Source organism: Salvelinus alpinus, chromosome 12 (genome assembly GCF_045679555.1).
Source record: "Salvelinus alpinus chromosome 12, SLU_Salpinus.1, whole genome shotgun sequence".
Lineage (NCBI taxonomy): Eukaryota > Metazoa > Chordata > Actinopteri > Salmoniformes > Salmonidae > Salvelinus > Salvelinus alpinus.
In genome coordinates this window covers 37,881,793-37,909,150 of record NC_092097.1, presented here as the reverse complement: position 1 = coordinate 37,909,150, position 27,358 = coordinate 37,881,793, and the positions used below count along the sequence as shown (strand labels likewise).

The 27,358-nt window shown below is 47.3% G+C and overlaps 1 protein-coding gene across 2 annotated transcripts in view; it reads right to left on the bottom strand.

The window, feature by feature from the left end:
• Positions 1–27,358, bottom strand: part of LOC139536108 (receptor-type tyrosine-protein phosphatase gamma-like) — a 259,097-nt gene that overhangs the window by 131,357 nt on the left and 100,382 nt on the right. For both annotated transcript variants that reach the window (XM_071336268.1, XM_071336269.1), the window contains exon 3: positions 17,969–18,148. In XM_071336268.1, the coding sequence (XP_071192369.1) occupies positions 17,969–18,148 (180 nt within the window). The remainder of the gene's footprint in view (positions 1–17,968; positions 18,149–27,358) is intronic.

Sequence of the window (27,358 nt, the reverse complement as noted above, 5' to 3'; positions counted from 1 at the left end):
GGCTCTGGGGAACCACGCGGTGACACAGGGGGGGAGACAGGGGGAGTGGGCTGTCTGGAGCCTTGTCTGCGGCACCTGAGGGTGGGTGCCTGGAGAATGTCATTGCCAGAGAGGGGAATTGTGGGGGTTCCTGGGGTTTGGGGAGAAGAGGCCCCTCTGTATGGGGCTAACCTGTCCCGGTGCAGTGCCACCTTTCTCCCCCTGGGAGGAAGCTGCACCCGGTACACAACCTCCCCTACCCTCTCCAGGACACTGCAGGGTCCCACCCAGTGACTGTCCAACTTGGGGCATCTGCCTTTTTTCCTTAGGGGGCTGTAGACCCAGACCAGCTCCCCAGCCACAAAGTGCCTTCCCCGGGTGTGCACGTCATAGTTCCTTTTCTGCCTCACACCTGCATTCACCAGCTGCTCTCTGGCGAAGGTGTGGGCTGTCTCCAGGCGGTCCTGGAGTCTCCGGGCATACTCCGGCCCCGGAGGAACATGAGGGCTATCCAGGGGCCGACCAAACGCCATCTCCGCAGGGGTGCGGATCTCTCTCCCCAGCATGAGGAGGGCAGGCGTGCAGGAGGTGGAGTCTTGGACAGCGGAGCGGCATGCCATGAGGACCATAGGCAGGTGCTTGTCCCAGTCACGCTGGTGTTTGGAAGAGACGATGGCCAGCTGCTGTCCAAGCGTTTTGTTGAAGCGCTCCACAAGGCCATCACTTTGAGGATGGAGAGGAGTAGTGCGGGTCTTGTGCATACCCAGCCTCTCACACATGGTGGCGAACACACGGGACTCAAAGTTTCTGCCTTGGTCGCTGTGGATGGACTCTGCAGCTCCAAACCTGCTGAACATCCCCGCTGTCAGGGCGTCGACGATGGTCTCTGCCTCCTGGTCAGGCAGAGCATAGGCCTCGGGCCATTTTGTGAAATAGTCCATGGCCGTGAGCACCCAGCGGTTTCCACTGTCTGTGGTGGGGAACAGCCCAACTACATCCACTCCCACCCTCTCCATGGGAGCCCCCACTGGGAACTGTTGGAGCTGAGCATGAGAGCGGCCTGGGGGGCCCTTTCTCGCTGTGCAGTTGTCACAGCGGCGACAAAAGTCCTCCACATCCCTCTTGTGCTGCCCCCAGTAGAAGCCCTGACGGAGACGGCGCAGTGTTTTTGTGACCCCAAAGTGTCCAGTCCCCACCCCCCCATGAGTACTCTGGAGCAGAGCCTCCCGCAATGCTTTTGGGACCACCACCTGCCACCTCTCCTCTCCCGTAGCTGACTCCTTCCATGCCCGCTGTAGCACGCCATCAGCCAGCCGCAGTCTCTCAAACTTCGACCACAACCCTTTGGTCGCGAGTGAGAGCGCTGTCACCTCTTCCCATGGTGGCCTCACCTGCGCCTCTACCCACTGTAGCACTGGCTGTAGGTCTGTGTCCCGTCCCTGCTGCTGCCGCCATTCAGCCACGTCGACAGTCTGCAGCTCACAGCAGACAGGCCCGCTCGCCCGACACACTGTGGCACAGACACCCTCCTCTGCCCGCAGCTCTCTCTCCCGTCCCTCTCTCCGTTCACAGTGGCGGCAGCCGTCTGCAGTACAGGGCCGACGGGACATGGCGTCGGCGTTGGAGTGGCGTGCCCCTGCCCTGTGCACCACCGTGAAGTCATACGGCTGAAGCTCCTCCAACCAGCGTGCCACCTGCCCCTCTGGCTCTCTGAAAGACATGAGCCACTGGAGAGCAGAGTGGTCAGTCCTTACAGTAAAGGGCAGACCACCCAGGTAGTACTTGAAGTGTTTGACGGAAGCCACAACAGCCAAGAGCTCCCGCCGGGTGACACAGTAGCGGCGCTCATGTTTGTCAAATGTTTTGCTGAAGTACGCCACCACTCTCTCCCCCTCTGGGCCAGCACCCCACCCATGCCCACATTGCTCGCGTCTGTGTCCAGGATAAAGGGCAAGGTGAGGTCAGGGGGGGCGAGCACGGGGGCCTCGATCAGTGCACGTTTGAGGGTGTTGAACGCCTCCTCACACTCCACTGTCCAAGTGAAAGCCTTGTCCTTCGGCAGCAGGCGGTTCAGTGGAGCAGCAACGCTTGAGAAGCCCCGTACAAACCTCCTGTAGTACGAGGCCAGGCCCAGGAAGCTCTTCAGCTGACGTTGGTCAGTGGGGGTGGGCCAGTCTCTGACAGCCCCTACCTTGTCCTCCATGGTGCTGATCCCCTCCTTCCCCACTCGGTGGCCCAAGAAGGACACCTCTCTCCTCATGAAGTGGCACTTCTCGGGGTGGAGCTTCAGACCTGCGGCAGCCACCCTCTCCAGCACACGCCGTAGCGCCCCCAGGGCTGACTGGAAGGAGCTGCCATGGGCCAGGATGTCATCGAGGTATACCAGACACTGCTGTCGGGGGATGCCATCCAGCACCCTGTCCATCAAACGCTCAAAAGTAGCTGGAGCGTTGCACAGGCCAAAGCACAGGACCTTGAACTGCCAGTGTCCTCTGTTAGTGGAGAACGCAGTTTTGGCTCTGGCCTCTGGGGAGAGGGGCACCTGCCAGTAGCCACTGCGGAGGTCTAGTGAGGAGAACCAGGAGGACCCCCTAACCAGGTCCAGCGACTCATCGATACGTGGTATGGGGTATGAGTCCTTCCTGGTTACCTCATTCAGCCGCCTGTAGTCCACACAGAACCTCAGCTTGCCCCCCTTCTTCGGAACCATGACGACTGGCGCCGCCCAGGGGCTGTCTGAGTGCTCAATGAAGTCTGCCCGCTGCGTCTCCAACACAGCCTTGTCTGCCGCCTCCTGGCGTGCCAGCGGGATACGGCGGGGACGCATCTTGATGGGTCGAGCATCACCTGTGTCGATCTCATGCTGCACCAGATGAGTCTGACCCACCTCTTCCTCACTCAACGCAAAGCTGTCTCTGAATTCAAACAGCAACTGCCACAACCGTTCCTGCTGCTCGGGGTCAAGACCAACACAGTTCCTCCCCCATATCTCCCTCACTGCAGACAGTGTCCTCTCCTCTCCCATCTGGGGTAGCTGAGCTGGGGGGGTGCGGCCCGGGCTCACAGAGGGCTGTGTCATGGAGGTAGCTGGGGGAATGTAACACACCGCCGTAGGTGACAGGGGGACTGGGGAAAAGTCACACACAGCTGTGGGGGAGGGGGCGCAGCCATGAGTCTCTGCTGCTTTAACTGTTGGAGTAAAGGGTTTGTTGGGTTGAGTGAATGTGACATTAGGGGGGGCCATGGTGACTTCCGTCCCTCCCTGGAAGCTCAGTGTGCCCCTATTTAGGTCTAACTGGCAGCCTGTGCTCCTAAGAAAGTCCAACCCCAGGATACAAGGGTCCTGCACAGCCGCCACCCACACAGGATGACGCACAGTCCTGCCCCCTACTGTCAGAGTCATTATTCCCTTCCCTTTCATGGGTGCCAGCTCACCTGTGACTGTGCGGAGCTGCACAGTTGTAGGCTCACACTGAGTCCAACCTGGCACAATATCTGGCCTCACCAGGGTTACTGTGGACCCAGTGTCCACCAGGGCGGAGCAGGGCACCCCCTCCACAGTGACAGGGACATGACAAAAGTCCCCAACACAGGTCCGGCCCACCACAACAACAGGCTCCATCCGCTTGCCCTCGTCTGCTTCTGGGGGAAGTGGAGCCTTGCTTCCCCGTCTGTGCCGGTGGGCTCCTCCTGAAGATGATGGTGGTTGGGATAGAAAGCCAGGGGTCCGCACTACCCGGTCTATGCGGACCCCGAGCCGTTTCCCTGAGCTCTGGGGGACATGGGGCAATCTCGGCGCAGATGGCCTGGCTGGCCACAACCCCAGCAGACCCTGGGACCAGGGCGTGTGTTTCGTGCCGCCTGTAGCGACACAGCACGAATTAGTTTTGTCATTTCGGCCACCCAAGCAGGCTTTTCCGGCCCCCGGGCTGCTCTGCCCCCCAGCTCGCACAGAGGGTGTGTCTCCCTGCACCCCCACCAAAGCCCCAGCTGAAGCCCCAGCCCACACCAGCTCCCTCTCCAAAGCCATCTCCAAGGCTGTCTGCAATGACTCAGGATGAGCCAGCTGGGTCTGTATGCGCAGCTCCGTAGGAGAGAGCGCCTGTATGAACTGGTCCCGTGCTAGCTCGCTCTGCACGGAGGGGGGCATGTGAGCATATGCCCGCCGAGAGAGGCTCTCAATGTCATTAGCTAGCACCCGTAGAGGCTCTCCAGGCTGCCTGCGTCTATTACTCAGTTCGGAGCGCAGTAGCCCGGGCTGTACACACTGTCCATAGCGCCTCCTCAGTGCTCCCACTAAAGCACCATAATCATTCCTGTCCTCGGGGCTAATCAATATCAAACAGGCCAGAGCTTCATCCGTGAGGCATAAAGCCAACTGCAGTGCCCTTTCTTCATCCGACCACCCCCTAAAATGAGCTAACAGTTCAAACTGAGCATGAAAAGCTTCCCAATCCGCCTTACCGGAATACTTCGGGGTCTTAACAGATACGGACGCAGCCGGGAACTGGGCGCCGCCATGTTTGTTTACATCCTGAGCCCCAGATTCCTCGTCACGCCGCGTCGACGTCACCACTTCGGTCCGCCCACCAGAATCCACGCGAAATACAGTCGACGAAGCACTCATGCCCGCTTCAGCCGCCATCGCTCTAACGTCCTCCCTCAAGCGGCCTCTGCGCTCCGACGCCCTGGCGATCTCCTCAGACAGAACCCCCGACGTCCATTCACACGCACCTCCTTGGCCATAATCGTCCCCTACCTCCACCTTCACTTTCGGATTCCCTCGAAGCATTTTCAATCCCCGTTCTCACCTACGGTAGCTAGCCACATAAGTCAGCTAGCTAGCTGGCTAACTTGTATCAACGTTTTTACTTCTGACACCAATGTAATGACCTGACTAGATCATAAATGAACAATTGTCCAGACAGAGGCTTGAGTTTGCGAATTGACGGTTTATTAAACCAACTTTACACAGGCTACTGTTTGGGCCGTAGCACACGCCAAATAGATGACAGATAACCCACAAGCCAATCGTGACCTTCTCTTGTGAAGCCCAGACGTAAGAGAGAGAGAACAAAGGCTGAACCTGGTCTTAACTTCCAATGCTCCACCCCCCTGCCCAACCCCCCTCCACGCCACTCCGCCAACCACCAGGATGCCCGGCATCAGAACATTCCAGGCATTCCCGTGATTGGCAGATAGCAGGTTGATTGACATGTCGGACCCCGCGAACACCGGGTACTGGTCAGTACAACACAACCACCTCCTAGCCTAACACATAACACACAGCTGTCTGTGCGGGTCGCTACAATACTATGAAACAAAGAAAAATGACAAAGAATGATAGTAAAAAGCTTTGGAACACCTTAACTGATGGCTCATCACAAAACCGATTGATATTGCCAATTACTTTAATGATTTTTTTCATTGGCAAGATTAGCAAACTTAGGTATGACATGCCAGCAACAAACGCTGACACTACACATCCAAGTATAACTGATCAAATTATGAAAGATAAGCATTGTCATTTTGAATTCCATAAGTGAGTGTGGAAGAAGTTAAAAAATGATTGTGTCTATCAACAATGACAAGCCACAGGGGTCCGGTTGCAAAATGACTGAGGATAATAGAGGACGATATTGCCACTCCTATTGCCATATATTCACATACCAATCAGCCTGTTACCAACCTTTAGTAAACGTTTGGAAAAAATGGTGTTTGACCAGACACAATGTAGTAGTATAGTTTCTTCTTTTTTACTGTAAACAAATTGACAACAGACTATCAGCATGATTATAGGGAAGGATGGCGCCGGAGCAGAAGGCAGACGTTTTACGTGCCCCCAACCTATTTTGTTCTATTGTTCGTTGATCTGCGTTGTTCATAACTTATTTTTTACTATTTTTGTACATAATGTTGACGCTACCGTCTCTTATGACCGAAAATAACTTCTAGACATCAGGACTGCGATTACTCACCACGGACAAGCAGAATCCTTTTTCTTCTTTCACGACTCTGACGGATATACGGCTCCCTCGGGAACAGGCCCCGACCCCAGTGATCTGCGTTGCCAGCAGCTCTTCGCAATGCTTGAAGCACAGCGCTGTTTATGACTTCAAGCCTATCAACTCCCGAGATTAGGCTGGCAATACTATAGTGCCTATAAGAACATCCAATAGTCAAAGGTATATGAAATACAAATGGTTTAGAGAGAAATAGACGTATAAATTCATATAATAACTATAACCTAAAACTTCTTAACTGGGAATATTGAAGACTCATGTTAAAAGGAACTACCAGCTTTCATATGTTCTCATGTTCTGAGCAAGGAACTTAAACGTTAGCTTTTTTACATGGCACATATTGCAATTTTACTTTCTTCTCCAACACTGTGTTTTTGCATTATTTAAACCAAATTGAACATGTTTCATTATTTATTTGAGACTACATTTATTTTATTTTTGTATTACATTTGTCACGCTCGTCGTCCTCCTCGTCTGAGGAGGAGTAGTTGGAAGGATCCGAGGACCAAAATGCAGCGTGATATGTGTTCATCATGAATTTAATAAACAGAGAACACTGAACAAACTATACAAAACAATAAACGAACAACGAACGTGAAGCTATATAAGAAATGTGCTGACACAAGCAACTAACATAGACAATCACCCACATCGACAAAACAGGCTACCTAAATATGGTTCCCAATCAGAGACAATGACTAACACCTGCCACTGATTGAGAACCATATCAGGCCAAACACAGAAACAGACAAACTAGACATACAACATAGAATGCCCACTCAGATCACACCCTGACCAAACAAAACATAGAAACATACAAAGCAAATTATGGTCAGGGCGTGACAACATTAAGTTAAAATAAGTGTTCATTCAGTACTGTTGTAATTGTCATTAGTACAAATATATATATATATATATATATTGTAAAGAAATGTATTATTTATTTTTTTAATCGGAAGATTAATTGGTATCGACTTTTTTTGGTCCTCCAATAATCAGTATTGGTATCGGCGTTGAAAAATCATAATCGGTCGACCTCTAGTACATACCCCAACCAGAAGCTATGGATTACAGGCAGCATCCGCACTGATCTAAAGGCTACAGCTGCTGCTTTCAAGGAGCGGGACTCTAACCCGGAAGCTTATAAGAAATCCCGCTAAGGCCTCCGACGAACCATCAAACAGGCAAAGCTTCAATACAGGACTAAGAGTGAGTCGTACTACACCGGCTCTGACACTCGTCGGATGTGGCAGGGCCTGCAAACCATTACAGAATACAAAGGGAAGCACAGCCGAGAGCTGCCCAGTGACACGAGCCTACCGGACGAGCTAACCAACTTCTATGCTCGCTTCGAGGCAAATAACACTAAAACATGCATGAGAGCACCAGCTGTACCAGAATACTGTGTGATCACGCTCCCCACAGCCAATGTGAGCAAGACCTTTGTAGCGGTATTAATTAGAGAAAGGTAAAGAAGATTTTGTTCGGGCGCCAGGCAGGTATTAACCCTGCCGAAAGAAATAAATAATAGAACAGCGAGAGTACCACTACCAGACCCACACACATCAGCAGAAGAGACTGCCTAGAGTGTAGCCTGTTGACCAGATAGCCAGCGGAGAGAAAAAAGAATACACCCCCTATAGATCCCACATCACAGCACAGTCCTTCCACAATTCTTGGTAACCCCACCAAGCATACCTCATATAATAATAATAGCAGAGCAAATGAACAGCAACTTCATACAATAACAAATGAACCCAGTCGTCACACAGAGGATTTGCAAGAGTTTGTATTCTCTGTTGTGAAGGAGTGCAGAGGGTATGAATGTGTGGTGTTCATATACACCCTAGTCCAGCTCCAATGAAACTTCAATACATTTAGGAAAAGAGAGTCTGTTGCAGTGTAAAGCACTGGACCATAGCGGGAAGAGAAAGAGAGAAAGGGAACAAGAGAGGGCTTAGCTGTGGTCTTGAGGTTGCAGGTGTACGATCTGACGGTCCGATGATGTGTTGGGTTGTAGATGAAAGCTTCGCAACAATGTTGCTACTAATCCCTTTGATCCATAACCGTCGCGGTCCCACATGAGAACAATCACGTCGTCGAGCGATCACACCGAGGATTGTTCCAAACACTGTACAACCACATACACTGAAGACAACAAAAACCTCTGCAGCCTAACCGTCGCGGTCCCAAATGAAAACAACCACGTCGTCGAGCGATCACACCGAGGATTGTTCCAAACACTGTACAACCACATACAAACAAACTCTGCAACATAACACACACAACCAAAACTGTCGCGCCACAAAAGAGCTCCTCCCCAAAAAGCTGAACGAGCTCTTTTATTTCCTTCTTCCTACTGCTCATGCTCTCTTAAAGTGGCAGCGCACGGTGAAGGCTCCGTGCAGGATTTCGCCACACCTTTAGACAGATAAACATTCACAAGGCCGTAGGGCCAGACGGATTACCAGGACGTGTACTGCGAGCATGCGCTGACCAACTAGCAAATGTCTTCACTGACATTTTCAACCTCTCCCTGTCTGAGTCTGTGATACCAACATGTTAAGCAGACCATCATAGTGCCTGTACCCAAGAACACTAAGGTAACCTGCCTAAATGACTACCAACCCGTAGCACTCACGTCTGTAGCCATGAAGTGCTTTGAAAGGCTGGTCATGGCTCACATCAACACCATTATCCCAGAAACCCTAGACCCACTCCAATTTGCATACTTCCACAACAAATCCACAGATGATGCAGTCTCTATTGCACTCCACACTGCCCTTTCCCACCTGGACAAAAGGAACACCTATGTGAGAATGCTATTCATTGACTCCAGCTCAGCGTTCAACACCATAGTGCCCTCAAAGCTCATCAATAAGCTAAGGACACTGGGACTAAACACCTCCCTCTGCAACTGGATCCTGAGCTTCCCCAGGTGGTAAGGGTAGGTAACAACATATCCGCCACGCTGATCCTCAACACAGGGGCCCCTCAGGGGTGCGTGCTCAGCCCCTTCCTGTACTCCCTGTTCACTCATGACTGCACGGCCAGGCACGACTCCAACACCATCATTAAATTTGCCGATGACACAACAGTGGTAGGCCTGATCAGCGACAACAACGAGAGAGCCTATAGGGAGGAGGTCAGAGACCTAGCCGTGTGGTGCCAGGGCAACAACCTCCCCCTCAACGTGAGCAAGACAAAGGAGATGATTGTGGACTACAGGAAAAAGAGGACCGAGCACGCCCCCATTCTCATCGAAAGGGCTGCAGTGGAGCAGGTTGAGAGCTTCAAGTTTCTTGCTGTCCACATCACCAAAAAACGAACATGGTCGAAGCACACCATGACAGTCGTGAAGCGGGCACGACAAAACCTATTCCCCCTCAGGAGACAGAAAAGATTTGGCATGGGTCCTCAGATCCTCAAAAGGTTGTACAACTGCACCATCGAGGGCATCCTGACTGGTTGCATCACTGCCTGGTATGGCAACTGCTCGGCCTCCGAACGCAAGGCACTACAGAGGGTAGTGCGAACGGCCCAGTACATCACTGGGGCCAAGCGTCCTGCCATTCAGGACCTCTATACCAGTCGGTGTCAGAGGAAGGCCCTAAAAATTGTCAAGGACTCCAGCCACCATAGTCATAGACTGTTCTCTCTGCTACCACACGGCAAGTGGTACCGGAGCGCCAAGTCTAGATCCAAGAGGCTTCTAAACAGCTTCTACCCCCAAGCCGTAAGACGCCTGAACATCTAGTCAAATGGCTACCCAGACTATTCGCATTGCCCCCCCCACCACTGCCACTCTCTGTTGCCATCTATGCATAGTCACATTAATTAACTCTACCTACATGTACATACTACCTCCACTAACCGGTGCCCCCGCACATTGACTCTGTACCGGCACCCCCCTGTATATATTGTTATTTTTTACTGCTGCTCTTTAATTACTTGTTACTTTTATCTCTTAATCTTATCCATATTTCATAAACTGCACTGTCCGTTAGGGGCTCGTAAGTAAGCATTTCACTGTAAGGTCTACCTACACCTGTTGTATTCGGCGCATGTGACTAATACAATTTGATTTGACATTCAACAAGCACCACACTTACACAAATTACCGATGATTGGCTGAGAGAAATGTAGGACTTCAGTTCGGCTTTTGACATTATTGATCATAGTCTGCTGATGGAAAAACTTGTGTTATGACTTTACAGCCCCTGCTATATTGTGGATAAAGAGTTAACTGTCTTCCAGAACACAGAGTTCTCCAACATAATCCAGCTACAATCAGGAATTTCCCAGGGCAGCTGTCTAGGCCCCTTACTTTTTTCAATCTTTACTAATGACATGCAACTGGCCTTGAGTAAAACCAGTGCGTCTATGTACGCAGATGACTCAACACTATACACGGCAGTTACTACAGCGAGTGAAATCACTGCAACACTTAACAAAGAGCTGCAGTTAGTTTCAGAATGGGTGGCAAGGAATAAGTTAGTCCTAAAATATTACCAAAACTGAAAGAATTGTAAACTGTCATGTTCAAAACATACTGATAAAACTGTAGCTAAGATGGGGAGAAGTCTATCCATAATAAAGCGCTGCTCGGGCCTTTCTAAAAACACTAACAACAAGGCAGGGCACACAGGCTCTAGTTTTGTCGCATCAGATTTATAAAACAGATAAAAATACAACTTATTTAACAGTGGGGACTATGGAGGCACAGACACACATGATAAGACACACTCGACACACACGTACACATGCATGTTGTATTGTAAATATGTGATAGTGGAGTAGTGGCCTGAGGGAACACACTAAATGTATTTGGTAAAGTGTATTGGGTACATTATGAAATGTAATGTAATGTCATATTTTAAATTGTATATAACTGCCTTAATGTTGCGGGACCCCAGGAGGAGGAGCTGCTGGCTTGGCAGGAACTAATGGGGATCCTTAATAAATACACAATTAAGCCAACAATTAACCCCTGCAACCTCCAGTAAACACGCTCTGTCAAGGAGATATCCGTGTTCGATCAAAGGGTTTGGACTAGCTTGCTGGCTACAGCCTTCCGTGGGCTTTATACATTTAAATACATTATCAAACACAGTTTAATTAGCATTAATGGTTGACAACTTTTTTTCATCTTGAGGCAAGCAAGAGGACTTGCACATTTTAGAGACAAAACATGACTTTGCAGTTTGCTTTGAAGTTAGTTACATCTTGTCTTGTTGAAGAATTCCCCATTCAGGAGTTGGGAAATGTAATTACAAGTAAAGGCTTTGGCTGTGTGTGGTGTAAACACTAAACACTGATGCTGGATTTCTAGTGTTTTCCCGGATGCCTACCCTCCTATTCACATCTGAAGTCCCGCTGAGTTTGTGTCACACAACATATGGGCCTGTATTCGAAGAGTGATGTGCTGATCTAGGATTAGTTATGCCTTTTAGATCATAATGAAAAAGATTATATGGACAGGGAGGTCGTGATCCTAGAACAGCACTCCTCCTACGCTGAGACGCTTTATCAATACAGGCCACGAAACTCCATCGTATGTGAACAACTCTGACATTTCCCCTCTCTGTCCGTGGCGTGGTAGCTAAGTGAGTGTGCTCTGTGCATGTTTCGATGAATCCATAACCCTTGAACATCTCTCCAGCTGATATTATTAGCCAGATTAGGCCCCTGATCCCCCTGACTGTTATAGGTGGATTAAGCCTAGCTGGGCCCTCCAGAAAAGATGCAGCTACAGCAAGGCTTCTTTTATTAACAAAGCCAACTGAGGAGGAGAGGAGAGGAGATGAGCATGAGGACAAACAAACCCAGAGTGACTGTAAAAAAACAGAGCTGTGGAAACAAGCAGTGTCACGGGAGTGAGGGAGGGAGGGCGGTAGAGAGGTGGGAGGAAAATGAGCGAAAGAGAGAGAGGTAGACAGGACAAAAGACAGTGGAAGAGATGGACAGTATGAATGAGGGGAAAGAGAGTGAGAGAGATGGCTGTACATGTCTACCAGGCTAGGGTTTGTGAAAAGGCCCCAGATCCAGGAGATGATTTTCACAAGCTCCTTCAAGCACACTATAAACATACAACCACACAGCTGAAAACTGATCCCCCTCCTATGGACAGTGTCATAGTCAACAGTCAACCAAACATGCATACTCATGCAAAGAGACGCATACAGATGCACACAGAAGAGGAGATGAGAGTAGTGTTGCCACAATACCATAATTCTTACTTTGATACAAATACCAGATTTAGTATCACAATACTCAACACCATCACGGTACTTAATACCATCACAACACTCAATACCATCACGACACTCAATACCATCACGATACTCAATACCATCACGATACTCAATACCATCACGATACTCAATACCATCACGATACTCAATACCAAAACAAAAAATTCACAGAATGGCACTTGATCCAGACAGAGTTCAATATCACTACATTTAAACATTTTTTTTGAGACACCCATGTATGGAATAATTAATCAATTATACAATCAATTTTACTTAGCTTTTACCAATTTAACTACAAAATAACAATGTTCATCACTTATTTGAATGATAAACTGGGTAAATCCAGATGTAGCCTAGGTCTATTCCCAATGCCGGTGAATGCATATTATTCAATAGGAGTGTGTGCATGCATTGAGTTATTGAGATTCTTTTAGCTGATTTCATGAGTAGTTAATTCAGCTGTAAGCTAACAAGGAAGGTTGGTCTACAATTAAAGCTGGAAGCTACTGATATTGTCTTGCATTGTAAAAGTGTTCTGGCCTCTATGGACATAGTTTTGCGAAATGTAATTTATAAATGTGTTTTTTATTTAACTAGGCAAGTCAGATAAGAACAAATTCTTATATACAATGACGGCCTACCCCGGACAACACTGGGCCAATTGTGCGCCGCCCTATGGGACTCCAAATCACGGCCGGTGGTGATTCAGCCTGGAATCAAACCAGGGTCTGTAGTGACGCCTCTAGCAGTAAGATACTGTGCCACTCGGCAGCCCGATTGGTAATAAACAGTTAAAACATTTCTACATGCCGTGTTGCATTATTCAAACTGTTCTGTAGCGGGTCGAGAGCTTCAAGTTCATTGGAGTCCACATCACTAAGGACTTACCATGGTCCACACATACGCGCATAGTCGTAAAGAGGACACGGCAGCGCCTCTTCCTCCTCAGGAGGCTGAAAAGATTTGGCATGGGCCCTTGGATCCTCAAAAAGTTCTACAGCTGCACCATCGACAGCATCTTGACTGGCCGCTTGGTATGGCAAATGCACCACCCTTGACCTGTCACGATCGTGTGGAATGACGGACCAAGGCGCAGCGTGATTGGAGTTCCACATCTTTATTTTTTTGTGAAACTTAAAACAAACCAAGAAACAAACAACAACCGTGCAGTACTGAGGTGCAACATGCACTCACTCAAAAACAATATCCCACAAAGCAGGTGGGAACAGGGAACCCTTAAGGATGATCCTCAATTAGAGACAACGAACATCAGCTGCCTCTAATTGGGAACCATACCAAGAGCACCAACATAGAAATATATAACCTAGAACACCCCCTAGTCACACCTTGACATACTACACCATAGAGAACCATAGGGACAGTACCCCCCCCCCCCCCCTCCCCAAAGGTGCAAACCCTGGTCGCAAACCTGAAACCAAATGGGGAGGGTAGGGGGGGGGTGAATAGTGGCGGTGGCGGCTCCGGTGCAGGTCGTAGCCCCCGCCCAGACCCCAGATCCGGCCATGGTGCCGGGCTGAACGCCGTGCCTGAGCTGGGCTTCGGCACAAAGGAGGGCTCCGGCCATGGAGCTGGGTTGGACGCTGTGCCTGGACTGGGCACCGGAGCAGAGGAAGGCTCAGGCCTTGGAGCGGGACTGGACACCGTGCCTGGACTGGCCACTGGCGCAGAGGAAGGCTCCTGCCCTGGAGCTGGACGCCGTGCCTGGACTGGGCACCGGCGCAGAAGAAGACTCCGGCCATGGAACAGGACTGGACACCGTGCGTGGACTGGGCATCGGTGCATAGGAAGGCTCCCGCCATGGAGCAGGACTGGGCACCGTGCCTGGACTGGCCAACGGCGCAGAGGAAGGCTCCTGCCCTGGAGCGGGACTGGACGCCATGCCTGGACTGGACACAGGCGCAGAGGAAGGCTCCTGCCATGGAGCTGGGTTGGCCGCCGTGCCTGGACTGAGCACCGGCGCAGTAGAAAGCTCCGGCCATGGAGCAGGATTGGACACCATCGCAGGAGGATCCGGACTGTGGACCGTCGCCGGAAGCACTGGACTGGGAGCCGTCGCCGGAAGCTCTGGACTGGGAGCCGTCGCCGGAAGCTCTGGACTGGGAGCCGTCGCCGGAAGCTCTGGACTGTGAATGTGCATTGGAGGCCTAGTGCGTGGAGCCGGTACAGGTGAGCACCGGACTGGTGACACGCACTTCAGGGCGAGTGCGGGGAGCAGGCACAGGACGTACTGGACTGGGGAGGCGCACTGGAGGCCTGATGCGTGGAGCTGGCACCGTTGCACCGGACTGGTGACACACACTTCAGGGCGAGTGCGGGGAGCAGGCACCTCACGTACCGGACTGGGGACACGCACTTCAGGCCAAGTGCGAGGAGGAGGCACAGGACGTACCGGACTGGGGACACGCACTTCAGGGTGAGTGCGAGGAGGAGACACAGGACGTACCGGACTGGGGAGGCGCACTGGAGGCCTGATGCGTGGAGCCGGTACAGGTGGCACTGGACTGGTGACACGCACTTCAGGGAGAGTGCGGGGAGCTGGCACAGGACGTACCGGACTGGGGAGACGCACTGGAGACCTGGTGCGTGGAGCCGGCCCAGGTGGCACCGGACTGGTGACACGCACTTCAGGGCTAGTGCAGGAAGCTGGCACAGGACGTACCGGACTGGGGAGGCGCACTGGAGGCCAGAAGCGTGGAGCCGGCCCAGGTTGCACCAGACTGCTAACCGGATGTTGAGCAGAACACACTTGCACAACATCTCTCTCATCTCTCTCTCCCAACTTCCCCATTGCCTCCCTGACGGTCTCTGGCTCTTCAGGGCGAGTGCAGGGAGCAGGCACATGACGTACTGGGCAGAGGAGGCGCACTGGAGATCTGGTGCGTGGAGCCGGCACAGATGGCACCGGACTGATGGCTTCATCTTCAGCCCGCCTGCGCTGCAGCCTACTCTTCGCCAACATCATTCTCCGATATCCCTCTTCACACTGCTCCATCGACTCCCAGGCGGGCTCTGGCTCTCTCCTTGGGTCGACCGACCACTTCTCTATCGCCTCCCTGATGGTCTCTGGCTCTTCCCTCTGCTCAGCCGCCAGCTCCATGTGCCCCACCCCCAAAATATCTTGTGAAACTTAAAACAAACAACGACCGTGCAGTACTGAGGTGCAACATGCACTCACTCAAAAACAATATCCCACAAAGCAGGTGGGATAAGGGAACCCTTAAGTATGATCCCCAATTAGAGACAACGGACATCAGCTGCCTCTAATTGGGAACCATACCAAGAGCACCAACATAGAAATATATAACCTAGAACACCCCCTAGTCACGCCCTGACCTACTACACCATAGAAAACCAAGGGCTCTCTATGGTCAGGGCGTGACATGACCACAAAGCGCTACAGAGGCTGATGCAGACAGTACAGTACATCACTGGGGCCGAGCTCCCTCTATATCAAAGGAAGGCCGAAAAATTGCCAAAGACTTCAGCCACGCAAGCCATAGACAGTTCACTCTGCTTCCGTCCAGCAAATGGTACCGGAGCATCAGCTCTCAGACCAACTGGCTCCGAGACAGCTTCTACCCCCAAGCCATAAGACTGCTAAATAGTGGTACCCTAACTATCTGCACTGACTATATATACACACCATATACACCCTCACACACTACATTGACACTCCCACACAAAACCCACACACATTCATATACACTACATACGCAAACACACACACACACACACATAAACACACACTTCACACAAAATAATTTACTGCTGCTACTCTGTTCTTCATTTTACTCTTATTATTATCTATCCTGATGACTAGTCACTTCATGCCCTGCCTTAATGTTTATCTACTGTACCTCAAATACCTTGTACCTCTGCACAATGATCTAGTAATGGTACACCCTGTATATAGTTTAATTCTTGTGTATTTCACTGTATCCGTTGTGATACCATGGAAAGGGTTCATTAGCAATGATTTCACAGTAAAGTCTACACCAGTTCTATTCGGTACATTTGACAAATATTTGATTTGATTTGGGGAGCTAGCAATGCAGCCCAGACAGCTCTTGCAATGAATGAGCAAGTGGAGCAGGAACTGTGCTCTTCACACTATAAAGGGCCTGCACTGATACAGACTTGATCCTCTCAATCACGTGAGACACATTTGACAGAAGTATCGAACGTAACAAATTCTACTGCCAAACCTTTATTATTAGTCATTTTTTTTTGGGGGGGGGGGGTTCGGTATACCGTGCAACACTAAAGGAGAGGCAGGCTGGCCGGCCCTGGGACTTTGATTAGCGAACCCTCTCTGTGTTTGAGCGCTCCAGCAGTCGAGCCCAGCAGAGCAGGAATTAGATGCTAAGCCAAAAATACCTTGAAGCACAGGCTGTGAAAGAAGGGAAGTAAATCCTTGATCATTGCAAATATCTCCGGGACCACCTTTCCACATGAATTTGCTTAAAGGCCCAGTGCAGTCAAAAACATGATTTCCTTGGTTTTATATATTTTTCCACACTATGATGGTTGAAATAACATGGTGAAATTGTGAAAATTATGATAATGTTCTGTGAGTGTAAGAGCTGTTGGAATTTCTGGCTGGAATTTCAGTAAATTTGTTAATAGACCAATAAGAAAGCGTTAAAAACCTCTCTGCCAATAAGAGCTAGTTTTCCGTTTTCCCCTCCCCACTCCCAGACAGTCCAAGCAAAATGATTGCTTGAGAAATAGCTCTTTGCTAAGAAGCAATTTTTGTTTACTCTTGACCACTAACTGAAAACGAGCAGAGTATGATATTTCATTGTTACCCAAAAATTGATATAGAAATTTGCCTGGGGATTTTTTTTTAGCTGAAGACTTCTGGACGCTGGCCAATCAAACACAGCTTAAAGCCAAAGCGGGTCAAGGCACCATGCAGAGAAAGTTGTAATATCATTCAGAATCAACTATTAAGATCTAGACCCTTTGTGTTTACTGTAATTATAATGTCGGCAGGAACATGCAAGGTGAAGTTTAACACTATGTAAAGCCAAAACCGAATGTTCACTCATCATAATCGAATAGTGTGTATTTATGTATCGTCTCGACCAGCTCTGCTAAAGAACCTAAGCCTGTTCTACTCCAATAGTTCTTTTTTTCGTGGTATCCAATTGGTAGTTACAGTATTGTCCCATCGCTGCAACTCCTTTACGGACTCAGGAGAGGTGAAAGTTTGAAAGCCGCACATCCTCCGAAACACGACCCTGCCAAGCCGCACTGCTTCTTGAAACAATGCCCGCTTAACCCGGAAGCCAGCCGCACCAATGTGTCAGAGGAAACACTGTACACCTGGAGACCGTGTCAGCGTGCATGCGCCCGGCCCGCCACAGGAGTTGCTAGAGCGCGATGGGACAAGTACATCCCGGCCGACCAAACCCTCCCCTAACCTGGACAAAGCTGGGCCAATTGTGCGCCGCCCCATGGGTCTCCCCGTCGCGGCTGGCTGCGACAGAGCCTGGACTCAAACCAGGATCTCAAGTGGCACAGCTAGCACTGTGATGCAGTGCATTAGACCAGTTCTGTTGAAGTGAAGGAATCTAACCTGTTATCTAACCTGAGCATTGAGGACAGCACCCATCCCTGTCTCACCCTGCTAAGGATGTGAAAATATGTTGAATTCAAAGAGTTCTGAATGAATGAGGGCACGCTAACCTGTCTTCCCTGTGTTCTTCATGGAGGTCTTGTTGGATGACTCAGCGTTGAACCCATTGAGGGTCAGCTCCTGGTACTCCTGAGACACCTGGGCATCCTCGTCTGAAATATCCACTGGTGATTGGTTCCTCTCCACACACTCAGGGTAGGAGGAGGCCCAGCCCCCAGTCCCGTGGGTCCCTACAGGAAGAGAGGAGAGAGTCAGTTACACCATCCACAGCACTAAGATCTGGGACAGTATTCAAAAAGTGTCTCAGAGTACTACAGTTCCTAAATAGAGACAGAGAGTGAAACCCCACCTCCCACCTTTCTCTTTGCAGTGAGAGACAGTGAGCCAGTAGAAAATCCACTTCCTGATTCACTGTCTGCTCTTCTAATCCTCTCTCACCCCCACAGAATAATCCCCCATCGAAAGATGTGGCTGCTCTTTATCTGTTCACTGCTACACATTTCAATGTTATTATTTACCTTTATTTAACCAGTTAAGACCCATTGGGGTTAAACAACTATTTTGCGAGGGCAACCTGGCAAGAAGGCAAAACAAAGAAATAGCAGCATGTACATAAAATATTACAGAAATACTAAAATACCTCCCCCTCCACCCCCTCACACACACACCTGAAGAGCAATCCACTGCAGTCATGCTTTTTTCAGATTAATTTGTCACCAGTTTCTCATGCTAAAGCAGTAAACTAGACCCCTGAGTGCTACAGATTTGTACATCAAGTTAAATTAGGATGAATCGTCTTCTCCCCATTCCACATACTGCCTGGAAGCGTGCATTGATTGACCAGGTCTGGATTCCATGGAAGAGCGGCCGCTATGGATCTGGGCTGTGCTTCTCACTAATAGCTGCATCAGTAAGCTAGAGTGAAGTCATCATTCATCGCTTGTGTCTGTCTGTACCAGCGCCACTCTAATATCTCACAACGCTAAAGAAAAGCATGCACACACACACACACACACACACACACACGTCTTGCCATAGTAATAAGAGCAGATAAAGGAAATTTGCTTGCCATACAACAGTGTGCTGAGTGAAGAACCCCGTTTGTGTCTCAAAACAGCAAGAGAAAATAAGTAGTTCTCACACAGTTAAATAGCATCCCCCCGCACTTCAGCCACAGCAATAACAGATGATAGCTGCTTGCCACTCAACAGGATACTGTTTATACACTGATTGCATAAAACATTAGAAACACCTGCTCTTTCCATGACATAGGCTGACCAGGTGAATTCAGGTGAAAGCATTGATCCCTTATTGATGTCACCTGTTAAATTCACTTCAATCAGTGGAGATGAAGGGGAGGAGACAGGTTAAAGAATGATGTTTAAGCCTTGAGACAATTGAGACATGGATTGTGTATGTGTGCCATTTAGAGGGTGAATGGGCAAGACAAAATATTTAAGTGCCTTTGAACGGGGTATGGTAGTACCGGTTTGAGCATGTCAAGAACTAAAACGCTTCTGTGTTTTACACGCTCAACAGTTTCCTGTGTGTATCAAGAATGGTCCACCATCCAAAGGACATCAAGCCAACTTTACACAACTGTGGAAGCATTGGAGTCAACATGGGCCAGCATCCCTGTGAAACACTTTTGACACCTTGTAGAGTCAATGCCTCAACGAATTGAGGCTGTTTTGAGGGCAAAAGGGGGGTGCAACTCAATATTAAGTGTCCCTAATGTTTTATACACTCTGTGTATAGGCTACAGTAGGGAGAGAGAGCAGGCTCTGGGGAAATGTCATGTATTTTCTACTTCTGTAAATAAAACCCTGGCTGTCTCATCTTGGTTTGACATATACCTCTCTCTCACTCTACCCTGATCCAGTTAACTATACCAGGTGGAAACACAAATCTAATCCTTTATGGACACATCTGTTTTCTTCAAAATAACAAACAACCTAATTACATGTAAAAAGCCATGTTTTCAGGAATGCACATAATAACTACACCACAGATAGAAATACATTTATGAAAAAAATAACAGTCAAATAATACGCTCCACAGAAATGTAATTACACACACTTAAACTTGAAACGCTTTTTGATTTTTTCCAGCTGTAGCCTCGAGTTCACCTTTCTGGAAAGCAATCCCTGATCAAAAGCTAGCTCAGAGCTTTCCACGTCTGTATTATTTGTCGGCAACTTATTTGGTAAACAACCTGCAGCTTTATGAAAACAGTTCTGATTGTAGCCTCAAATCCTGATGCCCCTCCTCACAGTCAACAACACCACCACACACTCATCATGAAGAGTTACAGCACATGTATGTATCCAACCTCTATCATACTGTACCTAATAGTTACATCAATCATTTTCCAATTTATCTTTACAGAAATGTAAGATAAATGTTGAGGGAATTTCTTTAACAGATAATATAATATTGACTATGTATTCAGCATGCATAATTTCATCTATTTATTTTTCCCCCTGGAGGCTGTTTCTTCACAGAATTGCAATTGACATGATTAAACAATGGGTAATTATATGTATTCCTTACAATCTTTGCTTACGTGGTAGAAAACGTTTTCTGTACCGATGAGCAAAGTATACACAATGGGAATTTGGCATTTTAGTTTAATATACAACCATTGTAATAACCATCCATGAGCTTCTCCCCGTCCCACTGTTTTCTTATGAGGCCTTCTGGACTTTCCAATCCACAGGAGTTTGACTCAATTTCCCCTGCTAACAGGAAGCCCCTGCTGCCATCCCCATGTCACCCCAGATCAGCTGGGCCCAGGTCAGTGACATAGAGCCAAACACTGTGAATCAGTATGACTGATCCTCGAAGCAAGCTAGATCTACTCAGGGTTTTCTAAAGCTAACCAGAATCTGTTAGCTTCACATTCCAGCTCAGGCTTCATCCATACTACGATGGTGGATATTGTTTGTCCGCCTGCCGCTAACTCTAGCAGGCTTGTAACTGCGTGTGCATGTTGCACGTGGCTAGTCGAACACCAAACTCTTTATTGAGACAATGCTGAAACATCAATTCATGGGCGAGTCAGTGACACATTTTAATTTGTTCCGGAATCAAAATGAAAGAAAAGTTATCTTGCAAATTCAGCAGGCTACGGTGTGAAATAAGCTTTTAGAAGGGCCGTCTTTATGTTACCACGTATCGTTAATGCCGACTTTGGTGTTCTTATCAGTGCACAACCACAAACACCTTTTCCCCCCACTCCTATCGATAAAATAACTGTATTAAGTCATACAAAAGTGTTACTGTGCGGGAAGATTAAAATGCATTCTGTCATTACCAAATGTGTAATGTGATATATTTTAATATTACAAAAAAAATGTGGTTTAAAAAATATTTAAATCCGTCCCTTCTCAAATGAAGGGAATGATGACACAATGTTTGCAAGAGGAAGGAAACCTCTTTTCATTGGTCCTCAACTCGTGGCTCAGTCATTTCATCCAGGGTAGGTGGAGTTAGCCGTGAGTTAGCCTGCCCCGGAGCAGGTTAGTTCTTAGCAGGTTAGTTCTGAAGGATTTGTTGCCATAGAAAATGTACTTGGCTACAAGTTGAGCCACTTACATATGACCGGTCATCCCGAGTTGATCTCAGACTTGACCAAAGTTACCTTGATAACTCCTCAAACCTGCTTCGTAGGATACCCCTCAGGTCAGTGACACACACACACCCAGGAGGGGAAGCCGATTGGAATGGGATGACTGAACAGACAGACACGCGCACACACAATGCACACAGATGGATATATGTAAGTAACACTGGGGATTGGTGGGAGGGAAAGGTTTGACCGTCACACCAGAGAGACAATTTACTGGACCAGTGAACAATGTGAACAAAGACAGGTTATATGTTCAGTTGGGCTGGATGACAGACATGTTATAGAACGTTAACGACACAGTTGGCATTGTAGTTAGTCTTGCATAGCGTCTTGTGATCGAGGAGAAGCAGGGAAATCCAGGCTAGGATTTCTTTCACCCATATGAAGCAGTGATGGTCAAAAACAACGGCTGATAGAGTACATGCCCTGGTAGAGGAATAAAGGAATAGGCTGTCTTTCAAGGAGTGGCTTCCCACGTCTCACTAACCATAGACATTGTCCTACTCTGCACATTTACCTATTCCTACTTAACACTGTAGAAAGATAATAGAACACTTTTAGCTGAAAAGGAAAATACTAATTCTGGTGAAACAAAGGATTTCTCCAGTATGTTGGTTAAAGAGAGGCAATGAGGCTCCTCTGAATGTGAAGACCCTGTAATACAGTACAATGCTATTGGCTGACAAGAAAAGGGTGGTAGCTAGCACTGTCAGGATGAAACCACTGTTTGTTGAAAGCTGTTGCATTATTCCCCGGTTTATTGGCTCATAAAGAGGAGAAGAGCCTCAAGGCTGTAAATACAGTTATGTCTGTGGGAGTGTTACAGTTGAGGGTGACTCACTGTTTAAAACTTCTTATGGCTGGGGGCAGTATTGAGTAGCTTGGATGAATAAGGTGCCCAGAGTAAACTGCCTGCTACTCAGTCCCAGAAGCTAAGATATGCATAGTATTAGTATATTTGGATAGAAAACACTCTGAAGTTTCTAAAACTGTTTGAATGATGCCTGTGAGTATAACAGAACTCATATGGCAGGCAAAAACCTGAGAAAAAAACAACCAGGAAGTTGGAAATCTGAGGTTTGTAGTTTTTCAACTCATCGCCTATCGAATATACAGTGGGATATTGGTCATATTGCACTTCCTAAGGCTTCCACTAGATGTCAACAGTCTTTAGAACCTTGTTTGATGCTTCTACTGTGAGGGAGGGGGGAATGAGGGCTCTTTGAGTCAGGGGTCTGGCAGAGTGCCATGAGCTGACCACGCACGTTCACGTGAGAGTTAGCTTGAGTTCCAAGTTCCAATCTGACACAGCGGTTGCATTAAGGAGAAGTATATCTCTAATTCTGTGCATAACACTTGTATCTTATATTAAAGTTTATGATGACTATTTCTGTAAATTGATGTGGCTCTCTGCAAAATCACCGGATGTTTTGGAAGCAAAACATTACTGAACGTAACGCGCCAATGTAAACTGAGATTTTTGGATATAAATATGCACTTTATCAAACAAAACATACATGTATTGTGCAACATGAAGTCCTATGAGTGTCATCTGATGAAGATCATCAAAGGTTAGTGATTCATTTGATCTATTTTTCTGCTTTTTATGACTGCCTTTTGTGATTAACAACAAGTTTATCTTTAAAATGGTGTGAAATACTTGTATGTTTGAGGAATTTTAATTATGAGATTTCTGTTGTTTGAATTTGGCACCCTGCACTTTCACTGGCTGTTGTCAAATCGATCCCGTTAACGGGATCTTAGCCGATCTCAGCCATAAGAGGTTAACTGACTTTCCTAGTTAAAGAAAGGTTACACACACACACACACACCACTGACCAACAAGTTATTTTGTTGGCATTTACATTTACATTTTACATTTAAGTAATTTAGCAGACGCTCTTATCCAGAGCGACTTACAAATTGGATTTACGTATGTCCCCATTACCAGTAAAACATAATCAAAACATATTTATTTCACTTACTTGCTGTGCTGTTTCGTTGTTCATTCAGTCGTTTCATTCTCAACCAGGATTTATATGGAACGCCGTTAGGGTCTTTGCGTGTCAAAAAGGATACACGTCAAATAACACTATTTTACACGTCAAATAACACAACATAATCTGTTTCAGTAGCTATAGTTAGCTAGGTAATTACATAGCTAGTTGTCATCATCTAAAATAACCCTAATTTCTAAGACAGTTCTTATTTGATTAATGGTTGTCGGACCCATCTATGTGAAGCTAGCCACAATAAGGATTAGCCACAATAGTGGACTTTGCGGTTAGCCTTCAAAATAAAAGTATGGCATTTTACTATTTGTATTAATTTGCATCACTGTCAATGACATACTTATTGTGGCTAGCTTCACAGCACATAACCCAGTCCGGTCGAGCCTCACTAGTCAGATGAAGCTACCTGGCTGCTCATAACGTTAGCTTTGGGCAACAGAGTTAAGTAGCTGGCTAGCTATTTATTTTCATAAACTGAAGTTCAATTTCAATAGGCGAATAACAAGTGACAACCTAGCTAATACTTACTCACAAGGATTCCTAAATCATTGCTAAGTTTCTACTGGTCATTGTTTTCAGGCTGGTTGGTTTGGTGCTAGCTAGGTACCAAGCTAAAGCTAGCTACCCCAGAAGTTGCGGTCGAACAAATTATGCTTTATTACCAACGCAGTATCATAAACACATCGTTCGTGGCCGGTGTTTGCTTGTATGCAGACTTTTTGTACAGATTTGACAGTGCTACTGTATCTTTTTTGAGATGCAAAGACACAAACGGAGTTCCATAGTATCTATGTCATGAAGCTACTTGCAGTGACGCTATTAATGTGTAACTCCGAAGGGCAACATCTGAAAAATAGCGCACTTGGTAGTGTGTACCGGTGGTCGACCAGTCGGCGAAAGCCAACATCACCCACGACAGAGAACGATTGATTGTCAAGGGCAATGAATTCCATTATCTTAGACTTAATGGATTTCACCTTTGAGTTGTCTCGCTGAAAATGTCTTACTCTTTCAAATGACTGCTTGATCCACAAAGCAGACATTGTGTGGGCTAGGTTAGGAATACTGTGTTTCAAGTGTAGCGCAAATGTCACGTTCGTCGTTTGGATGAAGAGAGGAGGACCAAGGTCATTAATATGGTCAAATCCGGAAACTATAATTTCGAAAATAAAACGTTTATTCTTTCAGTGAAATACGGAACCGTTCCGTATTTTATCTAACGGATGGCATCCATAAGTCTAAATATTCCTGTTACATTCCACAACCTTCAATGTTATGTCATAATTAAGTAAAATTCTGGCAAATTAGTTCGCAACGAGCCAGGCGGCCCAAACTGTTGCATATACCCTGACTCTGCGTGCAATGAACGCACGAGAAGTGACACAATTTCCTTAGTTTAATATTGCCTGCTAACATTAATTTATTTTAACTAAATATGCAGGTAAAAAAAGATATACTTCTGTGTATTGATGTTAAGAAAGGCATTGATGTTTATGGTTAGGTACATTCGTGCAACGATTATGCTTTTTTCGCAAATGCGCTTTTGTTAAATCATCCCCCGTTTGGCGAAGGTTGCTGTCTTTGTTAGGAAGAAATGGACTTCACACAGTTCACAATGATCCAGGCTGTCACGGTGTGCGCTACTGGTGGAGAAGTCAGGTGCAGGAGAGCAGAGAGTTGTGAACAGGCGCACACTTTATTAAGGCAGAGGCAAATAAAACAGACAGACGCACTGCGTCAAAACCTCCAGCCAAAGGTAAAAGTGCTATGCGCGAAACAGTCACAAAAATGTAGCAAATGTTGTACAATAAACATCCCTCGTGAAAAGTCACGGAATAACGGGGAAAGACCCAGCCTGGCGCGTACACACGAACATGTAACAAAAACAATTTCACACAAAGACATGGAGGGGAACAGAGGAATAAATACATGCAGTGTGATTAGGGAATTAAAACCAGGTGTGCAGGGAACAAGACAAAACAAATGGAACAATGGAAAAATGGAGCGGCGATGGCTAGAAAGCCAGTGACGTCGACCGCCGAACGCCGCCCGAACAAGGAGAGGAGCCAACTTCGGCGGAAGTCGTGACACAGGCGGCCCAAACTGCTGCATATACCCTGACTCTGTTGCACAGAACGCAAGAGAGGTGACACAATTTCCCTAGTTAAAAGAAATTCATGTTAGCAGGCAATAATAACTAAATATGCAGGTTTAAAAATATATACTTGTGTATTGATTTTAAGAAAGGTGTTGATGTTTATGGTTAGGTACACATTGGTGCAACGACAGGGCTTTTTTCGCGAATGCGCTTGTTAAATCACCCGTTTGGCGAAGTAGGCTGTGATTCAATGATAAATTAACAGACACCGCATCGATTATATGCAACGCAGGACAAGCTAGATAAACTAGTAATATCATCAACCGTCTGTTGTTAACTAGTGATTATGTTAAGATTGATTGTTTTTTATAAGATACTCTTAATGCTAGCTAGCACCTTACCTTGGCTCCTTGCTGCACTCGCATAACAGGTAGTCAGCCTGCCACGCAGTCTCCTCGTGAAGTGCAATGTAATCGGCCATGATTGGTGTCCAAAAATGCCGATTACCGATTGTTATGAAACCTTGAAATCGGCCCTAATTAATCGGCCATTCAGATTAATCGGTCGACCTCTAATCCCCAGTAATGTTAAAATAGAGTAAGGTGTTCAAACTTTCACAGCAGTGTAATGTAACCGGCTACTTTACAGAAGTTAGAGTAAAGCAAGAGTAAAGCACCTCATCACTCAACCAACTGTGTTATCAGAATAAAGGACTAAATCATCTTGAATTCAGTATTTTCAAACAACTCATCTGTAGCCTAGAGTGAAAACCACAGTGGTTAGTAGTTTGATGAAAAATAAATGGAAGAGGGCTTTTGAAGCACATAATATCTCCCTTCCACCTAGAAAATATTTTCAATGATTTGAAATATATTCTGTGAGAATAGGTAGCTTCAAAGAACAAGAAAAGGGGACATGTAGAGGTGAGGGAAGTTCATGGTGTGATGAATTAATCTGTTTAAGAGTGCCTTCGATATGACGGGAACATTATCTCTGTGTGTGTGTGTGTGTGTGTGTGTGTGTGTGTGTGTGTGTGTGTGTGTGTGTGTGTGTGTGTGTGTGTGTGTGTGTGTGTGTGTGTGTGTGTGTGTGTGTGTGTTCATCCGTTCGGGATTACCTCCGATATGACATAAACATTACCCTCCTGCTCCATTTATTGGGCTGAGAGAGAAAGAGAATCCTGTCGGAGGCATGACTAACTGTCAGGAAACTGTCAGGTCTCTGTGAAATCTGTTCACTCCTCACACCGGAAGAATGTGATCTGGATTGGCACAGAGACTGTGAGGGTACTTGCAGGCCTGTGTGAAGTCAGTTAACCCCTTAAATTGATCAGGATTGGCAAGGAGATTAGCATGATGGCATTCTGGGTCTTGGAAGAGTCGTCAAGTCAACTGGAAGGCATGTGAACAGACCTTCCAGTTTGTGTGCAAGACCATTCAGCGAACATGATTGGCATCACGAGAGCTCAAGGGGATTTAGTTTATGATTGGCATCACGAGAGCTCAAGGGGATTTAGTTTAGTTTATGATTGGCATCACGAGAGCTCAAGGGGATTTAGTTTAGTTTATGATTGGCATCACGAGAGCTCAAGGGGATTTAGTTTATGATTGGCATCACGAGAGCTCAAGGGGAGTTAGTTTAGTTTATGATTGGCATCACAAGAGCTCAAGGGGATTTAGTTTAGTTTATGATTGGCATC